We start from the raw sequence: 10601 nt of genomic DNA on the forward strand, positions 1-10601 counted from the left end.
GCACTGAAGCTTCGCTGATCCCCTGAGGCTGCTTGGCCTGGCCCCACCCCCGCCCTGGGTCCCGGCCCTGCCCACCCCAGCCTAGACTGACAGAGCTGGTGCTTGCAGCTGCCCACCGTGCAAGATACCCGGCCTGGCCCGCAGCTCTGAGCGTGCAGGGAGCGCCGACCTCGGGTCGAACTGTCGCCCCCACGCAGGGCCTAGATGTTCCCCTCGCCCGGTCTCCCGCCCGCCGCCACCACCCCTATCCTCTCTGACTGAGCTCGGCGCCCCGGAGAGGATTAAGTAAGTGCTGAGGTCTCTCATTCTGTGCAAGAATGGAAAAATCACTGGGTTGCGGAGGCGGGCATGGGAATTGAGGCAGGGAGGTCTGAGGGACCTAGTGGAGAATGGCATGAGGGTTCTCAGAGGTCACGGCGCAGACCCCTTTCACTCCGTTTTTTCTCCTTCCCCTTTGGACCCCAAGGCAAGCCCAGAAAGTGGTCAGCAGGGCATCTTCTCTCCTCTGGATGGGAGGAGAGCCCCAGAGCAAGTTAAGGGTCTAGCCCAAGGTCATGTCTAGGGTCAGTGGCAGAGCTAAGAATAGACTCCTTACCTAGCATAACTGGAGAGAGAGGGCAGAGGGAGATGAGTCTACCCCACTCATGTCCCTCTGCCAGCCTTGTCCTTTCCTAAGGGTGCAGCATGGATGTGGGTACACACACTCACGCACATGCACGCACACACACAAATGTACCCATAAGCACAACAGGGATGCAGTCATGAGCTAGGAATCCCTCCTCTAGATCTGCAGAGTGGCTGGGACCCCTTCCCACACTGTCTTTCTGGGCTGGGAAAATCTCTGCTCCCAGAGGAGGAGGGAAGGCACAAGGGAGACGCTTCAAAGTGGGAGCTCCATCCCTACTTCTGAAGATAATCTCCCCTTGCCTTCCTCCTTTGTTCCCACCAGCACCCAGTTCCCCTATGAGGGAAGGGGGGGGGGGCATCCAAGGACCCTAAAGCCTGCAGAAAAACCATGCCTCTATTTCCCGTCTCCTGGTCTCCCCACATTTGCCCCCACCCCCACTTCAGGCACACAGCCTGGACCATACCTCTCACTGAATCCAGTAGCTTCTGTGCCTCCCTGCCTCCTGACTGGGTTAGAACAAAAGAAAAGGTAGAATCTCTACTGGGTGCTCACTGTAAACATGGCTTGTGCTGAACTAAGTCTTTTCTAGGGACTTGTTCATTCTGATATTTCAGTAACCCTGCAATACTGTGGGGATATTAGGCTTAGGAAAACTGAGGCACAGAGGTAGAGTGACTTGTCTGGGATTATCCAATAAATGGCTGAGCCTAGACAGGATTCAAGGACAGGCCTATATGACTCCTAGGTAAGTTTTTTCCTCCAGGGAAGAAAAAAAGCTACAGAGAGATATGAGGGGCAGGGAGTGAAGAGGTGGGGGTGGGAGGAATGAGGGGCTATGGATGTTATTGCATAGGGGAGGGAGCTTTTCTTTCAAATCTCCCTGATATCTTTCCTATCTCCCAGGCATGATTGCTATGATCATTGTACCCACAGACTTCATTTTCATGTTTCTAAATCTACATGGGAACCATAGGTATATAAAGCATGTGTCTTTGTGTCCCTGAACTGCCCTCAAATCTTTATTTTCCCAGTGTCTTCAGAACCTAGAGGCACTTCATCTCACTGCCACACCCCTGTCCTTAGCCTCATGTGTTTATTCTTCCTTTCCAGCACCCACGGAAGAAGGGGGCTTCCTTTATCAAGGAGGTGGCTATTCAGGTGGCCACCACGGGTGTTGGGAGCCATAGGCTGGGGTACTACTGATGTCAGAAGTGAATGGGCAGGTTGACTGACCACAGGCAGTCTCTCAACATCAGCATGAACTCCAGGATCCTGTCTGCTCGGGGCTGGCTCAATAGCCACCCACCTACCACTGAACCTGACCTAGAGCCGGCCACTGATGGGCCCACTTCTGAGACCACCACCCTCAGCCCAGAAGCCACAAGCTTCAATGACACCAGAATCCCTGATGTGGCTGATGGCACGGCTGGCGTGGGTACCATGCTTCTGTCCTTTGGGATCATCACGGTGATTGGCTTGACTGTGGCCATGGTGAGAGCTGGGGCAGGCTGGGGCTGGCCCAGAAGGCCCTCCATTGGGGGAAGGCAGTCAGTATTTAGAATAGAAAATCTAATCAGAAGTCAATTTTCCATTAATGTGGGGCTGGGGTTGTGGCTCAGTGGTAGAGCACTTGCCTAGCATGTATGAGGCACTGGGTTCAATTCTCAGTACCACATATAAATAAATAAAATAATGGTCCATTGAATAAACTAAAAAAATTTTTTTAAAAATTCCATTAATGATAATGCAATCCTTATTTCCCCCTCCCCACAAGATTTGTCCACTGGGGTTAGAGACCAAGAGACAATTCTTCTGATTGGAAGACCCAGAAAATACTCTGGAAAATACATATTTTGAGATACTCCATGAAGGCCACACAGGATTTGGGGAGGGAGAAGTTCCATATGGAGGGTCCTAAGAATCAGAATTTGGAGGCAAGGAGGTTCTATGAGCAGTAAGCTGGGCAATGGGGCAAATTGTTATATGGGTTTCAGCAGGGGTAAAGACCAGAAGGTGGCTGGGATTGTGGGCTGTAAAGTTGGGGGGAATGCTCTGGGCTTGTCACATTATTGGTAGTATGTTTATTCATTCATTCACTTGGCAATTATTTACTGGATAATTGCCCTGGACCAGACCTTTGGGACCTAACAGAGTCTGGGGAGACAAGATTCTGCCCTGTGGTTCTTATGAGAAATTAATTTAAAACCAAGAGTTTTAGCTGGGCATGGTAGTGCATGTCGGTAATTCCAGCAACTTTGAAAGCTGAGTCTAGAAGAATATAAGTTCAAGACCAATCCCAGCAACTTAACAAGATCCTCAGCAACTTAGCAAGACTCTGTCTCAAAATAAAAATAAAAAGGGCTGGGAATATTTAGTGGTAAAATACCCTTGGGTTCAATCCCCAGTCAAAAACCAAACAAGCAAACCCAAGGGTTTTCACCTAAGCTGGGTGGTCAGGGACATCTGGGGAAGCAACATTAGAGCTGAGACTCAAGGTAGGAACCTGGCTTATGTCATGAGAAGGGGCAGAGTTGAGTAGCTATCAGAATGGGGGTAATCTGCAAGAGGGCTATAAATGACCCCCAAAAGTGATACCCAGACCCTCAGAATGTCACTAAGGGAACACTGGCAATTATTCAAGGCAAATCCATGGAAGTGGAGATCACCAGAGGTCCCCCCAAAGGGCCTGGCAATGGTAGTACTCTGCCCATTGCTCCTTCCAGGCTATGATGGCTGGCCTTAGGTTCAGGAGCTTGTTGCTCTAACAAACAAAGGTAGGATGGTCCGTCCATGGCCTGGCAGGAGCTGCTATTAAACCAGGGTCACCATATGGGCCCTGCAGGCTCCGGACTGCTGCCAGGGAACAACGCTGGCCAGTAAGCGTGGCCAGGATGCAGCTCATGAACAGCAAGGCCAGGGCTGAGAGGTCTCCTGGGTGAGAGTGAGGCAGAATGCCAGTGTTTCCTCTTGGCACCCCCAGGATGGTTTTGAAGATCTAAGCACCCTAACCTCAGGGGCAAAATGGCCTAGAATCTGCGCTTATTACTCTTGGCAAAATATTTTGTTCTAGGAACTCGCTGGTCTGAGGCCTAGGGTGGATAGTCTTCCTACCAAAGGTGGGGAGGTAGGAAGCTTGTGGGACAAAAGCTGTGGAAGGCAGAAAACAACTCCTGGACACAGGGCACAAGAGGGATAGAGGTTTCCCTGAGTGCTGCTTGCTTTCCCCTCATGCCAGCACTGAACCGGACCATGGTTACAACAAGGAGCAAGTCAGTGTCTGGCTTGTGCTTCACACAGGAGTGTGAAAAAGTGCTTGGTGTGGGCAACACTTCGGAAACGCTTCCCAAAGGAAGCAGTTGGACAGTGAGAGGTGGGAACATTTGGAAGTGGAGGTGGGAAGGCAGTGGATATCACCAGTTGTGGGCAGAGAGACCAACAGGGTAAAGGTGTGGAGATTGAATGGAAGTTCTGGCCAATCCTGTGGATCCTTCTAAATCAAAGGTCACAGGTGAGGGAGAAGTATTGGAGCAAGGACCTTGAGGCAAGGGGGCATCGAGTTCTGCAGCTGGAGCCACTTCCTCAGGGTGGGCCTCAGAGATCCTATTGCATCTTCCCACAGGAGATCAAGGGGCATCCAACCCGGTATGAACCTATGGAAGGGACTGGGGATTAAGGGACACTCTAGTTTCTTTCTAGGCCTTTGGAGTCCTATAGGAGGAGCTTTGGGTCAGTCTGGGAAACAAACCAGATTCAATTTGTGAATGGGCTACAAAGAATATGGGATCCACAGAGGATTTGGGACAGACTCTAGGGATGTGGCTTTCCTAAAGATAGAAGCAGTCGTGAAACTGCCAGTTTGGGGAAGAGCAGGTGGCAGGGGTCCCCAGAGTCCCTGCCCAGGGTGGTTTCCCAATCTCACCCCTTTGTCTCTCTCTTCAGTGCTTGGTACAGGGTTTCCTGCTCCAGCATGGGATGTTCTATATGTTTTCTGACTACCTAACACTTTGCCTTCATGTCTGCACATAGGGGACAGAACCTGGAACTTTCTTATGTTCCTTCAGTGACAGAGTTCTGAAGGGTTAGCCTGGGCTGACATCTAGAGCTCAGCCTCTTCTCTGACCCCTGTCCACTGAGAGACGTGAGTCTCCCATGGAACCCAGTCCAGAACCTTACCTAGGACCACACTTTCCTACACTCTGGCCATTGCCTATCCACTGTTCTTTTTCCCTATATGTGGTTCTGGATCCAGTATGGGGAATATGTTGGAGTCTTCCCCTCCCTCCTTGTCCCTGAGGTGTCATAAGCAGACACTGAATGGCTGGGGCTGCAGTCAATATTGATAGACCTGGACCCCACCACCAGTGTGACTGTAGTTTTCCCAGGCTGGGTTTCTAAGGGCAGGCCTAGTCTCCACCTGTCAGCATCAAAAAAACATTAAAGGGAGGCATGATCCAGACATCATGGCACACTCCTGTAATCCCAGCATCTCAGGAGGCTGAGGCAGGAGGATTGCAAGTTCAAAGCCAGCCTCAGCAATGGCGAGGCGCTAAACAACTCAATGAGACCCTGTCTCTAAATAAAATACCCTGTCTCTAAAAAAAAAAAAAAAAAAAAAAAAAATAGGGCTGGGGATGTGGCTCAGTGGTTGAGTGTCCCTGAGTTCAATCCCTGGTACCAAAAAAATTTAAAAAAAAAAAAAAGAGGCATGAATGTAGGTGTCCATGTCACTGGGATGGGGACATTGAGGACATGGGGATCCACACCACCCTTTAGCTTCCACATGTCCCCCATCCCGAGGGCCTTCTGGGTCAGTCAGGGCTTACTTTCCTCACCATCTGACACTGCCCCTTCCCTTACAGGTTTTGTACATCAGGAAGAAGAAGAGGTAATTCCCCAACTGCCACCTAAAGTTCCAGCCTATGGGCAATGCTGGGCTGAGCTCCAGGGGGCATGGGGGGGGAAAGAGAAAGAATACCCCACCAAGAGGGACCCTCTCCCTGATCAGAGAGTCAGGGCCTCTTCTCAGGGAGGGTTGAGGGCCTCCATCAAGATCTCACATACAGGGCAGGAAAATAAAGATTCTATATTCATATATAACCCTGGAATAGAGGGTGGGAGACAAGAGGGAGAAAGAGGGGATTATCTCTACCCAACTGCCTGGCTACTCTTGCCCTGCTTTCCCTGGCCTACAAGGGAAATCTTTGGCCCCTAAACATGGTTGTGTGCTGTGGCTCAGCTGGCCAAGAGGCAGAACCTAAAGGGCTGGCAGGAGGGCAAGGGCCTGCCCAGCCCCCAGCACCCCTGCCCCCACCCCCAGGCTGGAGAAGCTGCGCCACCAACTCATGCCCATGTACAACTTCGACCCCACGGAGGAGCAAGATGAACTGGAGCAGGAGCTGTTGGAACATGGACGGGATGCGGCCTCCGTGCAGGCCGCCGCCTCCCTGCAGGCCATGCAGGGCAAGGTGGGCACTGACACCCAGCCTGCAACTGTCCATGCCTCCTCTACCCCACCCTCCATCCTTTACATACTGCTTGCCAGCACCTGCCAGGTATCAGGCAGCAGCTATTTGATATATGGGTCTTGCCAGGTTTATTCAGAAACTGATAGAATTTTTCCATGCCATTCACAAACTTACGGCACAAGGCCAAGACAGGGACAGCCCTGGGATCCAGCCTGGCTCTCCCCTAATAGCCTGTTGATCTTGGAAACCCCAGTGGCATCTCTGAGCCTACTTTCCTCATCTGCAAATGAAAAATTCTAATTCTTGTCCTATGCATCTCCACATACTAGCTGGAAAAGTGGGAAAGGACTAATGGCAGGGATTATTGAGGACTGGGACCTTGACTTCCTTTGCTTCCTGAGGGCTCATGGTCCTGAGCAGATTATAGATGGGGTCAGACTGTTAGGCAGTGCCAGTTTCAAACAGGCTGTTGGATTTCTAGTCACTGACAGACCACAGGTCAATAGAGATTCCAGCCAAACTCATCTTCAATATCCAAAGGGATGGATAACTGTAGTCATCCTATTAGAGCCACTGGGCTGCCTTACCACTTGCTACCATTCCTCAAAATCTCCAAGGGCCAGAGCACCATAAAGGGGCTGGGCCCATCTCTAATCCATCTGTCCTTTTTGCATCTTCCTGGATTTAAGGAAGAGTCCAGGCTGAGTCTGGAGACCACTTGGTTTTACGTTCTGTCACCTGAGTCAGGTGAGACCCTGGCTCAAAATTTTAAAAAAGGTTAGGGAAGTAGCTCAGTGATAGACCATTCCTGGGTTCAATCACTGGTACTGCAAAAAAAAAGAAAAATCACATAGAATCATGGTCTACCCAGCCCTGGAGACCACTGACCATTTGACAATTGTTTCTTGTGCACCTTCCTGTTCTGGGAGTGAGAAGGGGTGGGGCAGAGGTGAGGTCTCCCCTGCTGGGAGAAGGTGATGCATGCATAATTCATCCTGCACAGGAGTCCACTGTAAGTGCTGCCAAGCTGAAAGGAAAGCTGGGATGGCTATGGGGGGGTGGGGAGGAGGCAGTCATCTGAGCCAGGTCGAATTTCTAGGCTGAATTTGCAGGGGAGGACATTCCAGGCAGGAGGCAGAGCACTAGGAAGTGAGGGTGGCAGTGACTGGGCCAGATAGTACATGGCCTTGGTCAAGGTCTCTGATACCCCTGCCTGTCTTTCTGCAGAGTGCTCTCCCCTCCCAGGGCCCACTGCAGAGGCCTAGCCGACTGGTGTTTACCGACGTAGCCAATGCCATCCATGCGTGAGTGGCCCACGACAGGTCTGGACCTCTGAAAGAGACACCTGCCACAGTGCCCACAGAGCTGCCCACTCCTTGATTGTCAAGACGTATTCTCAGGACCTGCCCTGACAAGACAGGAAGGGGCTGGGCCATGCCCCAGCTATTCTGTAAACCCACCTGCTGACTCTCCAGCCTTGAAGAGAGGCCCTGGCCAGCCTAGCCATCTGGCCACTGATCTCTCCTGACTTGACGGACCTGGCACAGAGGGTATCCTTTATGCCAGGAAGGTCAAGAGCCATTGCTGGCTTAATTGTCTGCTGGTCACACCCCTCTCATCAAGGTCTGCTTCTCTAATATGGAGGAAATTGGGGGAGATACTCTGGGAGAGGAAGAGGGAAAGGAGAGGTGGTTCCTCTCTGTTGGGGAGAAATCTGTATTTTAAAATTTGGAGCCTCCTCTGGAGTGAAAAGAAGCAACCACCAACTTCACTGGGACAGGGTGGGGCAGTACCTGTTTTAGTCCCAGAGAGGCCCACAGATGAAGGTGAATCTGCCCAGTGGACAAGATGCCAGGAGAAGGGCTGTTCATACCCAGGCTCCATCCATATTACAGAGGGTCTGTGAGGTCTCCCAGCTTCCTATCCCTGGTAGCCACCTGCTTTTGAGCCCAAGTAATGGTGGAGGCTGAGAGAGAAGTAACTGGGGGTATGGATGTGGAGGGATGCTGACCCCAGACCTGCTGAAAGTCTTCATGCATGTGCATAAGTGGACCTACATGCAGATGTGTGCAGGGCACAATACAGACCCTCTTTGTTGGCTCTACCCTGTAAGTCAACCTCCCCCTATGGTACGTAGTGGAGCACTGGAGTAGGCCACCTACTCTGGTATTCAGTAATCGGGGACTCAGGGGAAGATGGAAGCAAAGCTGGTTTCCACTCTGCACTGCACTTCTTCAATGGGCTCTAAAAGCCATGCTTACCTGCTTCTGGAAATGGCTCCCTGTCTTTATCAGGGATGGTATTCAGGGAGAGGCTCTTGGTCTGAGGGCAGTGGGGATAGGCTATAGGCTAGTGGAAGCAGTTCTAACTGCCTGAAAAGGAATGCCCTGTGGGAAACTGGAGCTTCCTCTAAGGTGGAGGAAGGCAACCACTCACATGGGACAGGGTAAAACGGCACCTGTTATAGGCCCTGAGAGACCCAGATATAGAGCTGAAACTGCCTAGTAAGCAAGATGCCAGGAGAAGGGCTGCTCATACCCAGGGTCCATGCACATTACAGAGGGCCCATGGGATCTCCCAGACTCCTCCTAAGAAACCTAGTCCATCCTTTAATTTTCTCTCCTACTCCCATCCATGGGAAGGGCCCCTTGGTGTTCATGGAGTAGAAAAGAGGGTCTTTGCACTTGTCCTCCCCCTTAATTTTGAAAGTCCAGGATGATGCCAGAGACATCTGGGCAAGAGAAAAACCCCAGGGGCTGGGCAGTTTTTCTACACTGGGCACCCATACACACATGAGCACGCACAGAGGCACGTCCCTATGTCCAGCCTCACCATCATCACTGTCCTCTGCTGGTTGGAGGAGACACAGGGGTGGCACATATGGATCTTCCACTGGACAAATGCCACATGTCAGGAAGTGAGGGCCTAGGAGGCCCCGTGGGGAAGGTTCTGGATTTATTCCCTCTTTTAGATGCTATAAATACATTAGCACTTGAACGACTGGAAGGCTGCGGGTAATTTAGGATGCACAAAGCTGTAATTTAACTCACAGCATCTCTATGTGTGAGAGCATTAAAGATGTAATTAAGATGTTTACATGAAGAGCGTGAAGCCTGTGACATTTGGGGTGTGAAACCCCAGGAGGGGACAGGGTGGGTGAGGGGCTGTGGGAGGTCTGGGATAGTCACTTGGATCCCAGCTATGAGTTGGCAGTCCAGTTGGTTTTCCCTGATTTATCCAAGGAAATGCTCTGGCCCTAAGTCAAGGCTGTTCTGGGGCCTTGCGTCTCAACTGTGGAATGGAGTCACAATGCCACTCCCTGGGGTGGAGAGGCTATATGGACAGGATCTTATGGGACCAGGGGAGGAAGGGGACCTGCTGGTGGAGGGGGATGGCACCTTAGAACCTACAGGAATCCTGGCTTGGTGATGGACACAGGACCTCTATCTCTGCAGTGACAAAGGGCACTTCCTTATCTCTTGTGCCCTCACAGTCATCTTTTCCCTTCCATCCACCATTTTTTCCTAGCTCTTTCTCCCAGTCCTGAAGAAAAACCAAATTCCCAGATCTTCCAAAGAATGTGGGACTGACAGTATTGGGGTGAAAAATTCTGATGGGTGTGTTCCCCTTGTGGCCACAAGCCTAGTGAGGTGACCGGGACTCTCCTCACTTCCCTCAGCTGGTCAGACAGGTGAGATGGAGTTTCCTGCCATCATTGCTCCCAAAATTGACTATTTATTAGGTTCCACAGAGAAATTTTCCCCCACCCAACATAAACACTTCCCTGAGTCAAACCTCTCCTTATGAAGTGCAGGGTTTTGCAGCGGGTGGTATAAGGGTGGATTTGGGAGACCCTCTCCTTGTTTAATATAGTGAAGTGCCACCTTTCAGTTAAACTGAATAAAGTAGTCCCATTGCCTGGTACCAACAGACAGAGGACGTCTTCAGAATGTAAAGGAAAGTTTATGTGGGGGAGAGCCCAGAAATTCCAATAGCGCTCTGACCTTGCTATGTATGGATTTCTTCCAGAGGCGTGACTGAGCCCCTGTTGTGAGCCTGGCACCATGGCCCATCAGAGAGCCAAGCCACACCGAGTTTCATTCTAGATGGAGGATAAAGGGGGTGTGTGTGGGTAATGTGCGTATGCTACCATATGTCTATATCTTTATATTTATAGATATATTAAAAAGGAAGGGTCAGGGTGTACTTGGGGGTGTTCAGAGACTGGGGAGAGATACTCTGCCCTATCCTGTGCAGACAGCAGGTCTCAGTGTTTCAGGGAACTTGGTTAAGGATATCTGGTAAAGCCCCAGGAGTTGCTGGTCTAGTATGCTCATCCACTCTGGCCTCCGAGGGCTCAGGACAGGGGGACAACTACAGATAGGGGCATCTTTGGCCACCGAGAGCATATTCTTTTTTTTTTTAAAGAGAGAGAGAGAGAGAGAGAAGAGAGAGAAAGATAATTTTTAAAAATATTTATTTTTCAGTTTTCGTTGGACACACATCTT

The 10601-nt window shown here is 50.9% G+C and overlaps 1 protein-coding gene across 4 annotated transcripts; it reads left to right on the forward strand.

Moving 5' to 3' along the window:
- The first annotated feature begins 36 nt into the window (after nucleotides 1–36).
- On the forward strand, nucleotides 37–9189 carry CUNH3orf18 (chromosome unknown C3orf18 homolog). Of its 4 annotated transcripts, none has more exons than XM_046431576.2 (5): nucleotides 37–285; nucleotides 1739–2095; nucleotides 5488–5513; nucleotides 5946–6093; nucleotides 7321–9189. In XM_046431576.2, the coding sequence occupies exons 2-5, from the start codon at nucleotides 1844–1846 to the stop codon at nucleotides 7399–7401; spliced, it is 507 nt and encodes a 168-aa protein (XP_046287532.1). In that variant the 5' UTR covers nucleotides 37–285; nucleotides 1739–1843; the 3' UTR covers nucleotides 7402–9189. The 4 variants fall into 4 exon arrangements, with proteins under 4 accessions (XP_046287532.1, XP_046287533.1, XP_046287531.1 ...); XM_046431577.2 differs by having other exon boundaries at nucleotides 38–285; nucleotides 1739–2059; XM_046431575.2 differs by having other exon boundaries at nucleotides 41–285; nucleotides 1739–2119.
- The last annotated feature ends 1412 nt before the right edge of the window (nucleotides 9190–10601 follow it).

This window comes from Marmota monax, unplaced genomic scaffold (assembly GCF_021218885.2).
Source record: "Marmota monax isolate L192 unplaced genomic scaffold, Marmota_monax_Labrador192_F-V1.1 WCK01_AAM20220418_F8-fsc00022, whole genome shotgun sequence".
NCBI classification, from domain to species: Eukaryota; Metazoa; Chordata; class Mammalia; order Rodentia; family Sciuridae; genus Marmota; species Marmota monax.

Bases quoted from the DNA above. Each gene is read 5' to 3' on its own strand.
- CUNH3orf18 (XM_046431575.2), top strand. From the start codon at position 1,844: ATGGGCAGGTTGACTGACCACAGGCAGTCTCTCAACATCAGCATGAAC. The intron at 2,120-5,487 runs GTGAGAGCTGGG...CTTCCCTTACAG, and splicing joins TTGGCTTGACTGTGGCCATG to GTTTTGTACATCAGGAAGAA. The intron at 5,514-5,945 runs GTAATTCCCCAA...CCCCACCCCCAG, and splicing joins TACATCAGGAAGAAGAAGAG to GCTGGAGAAGCTGCGCCACC.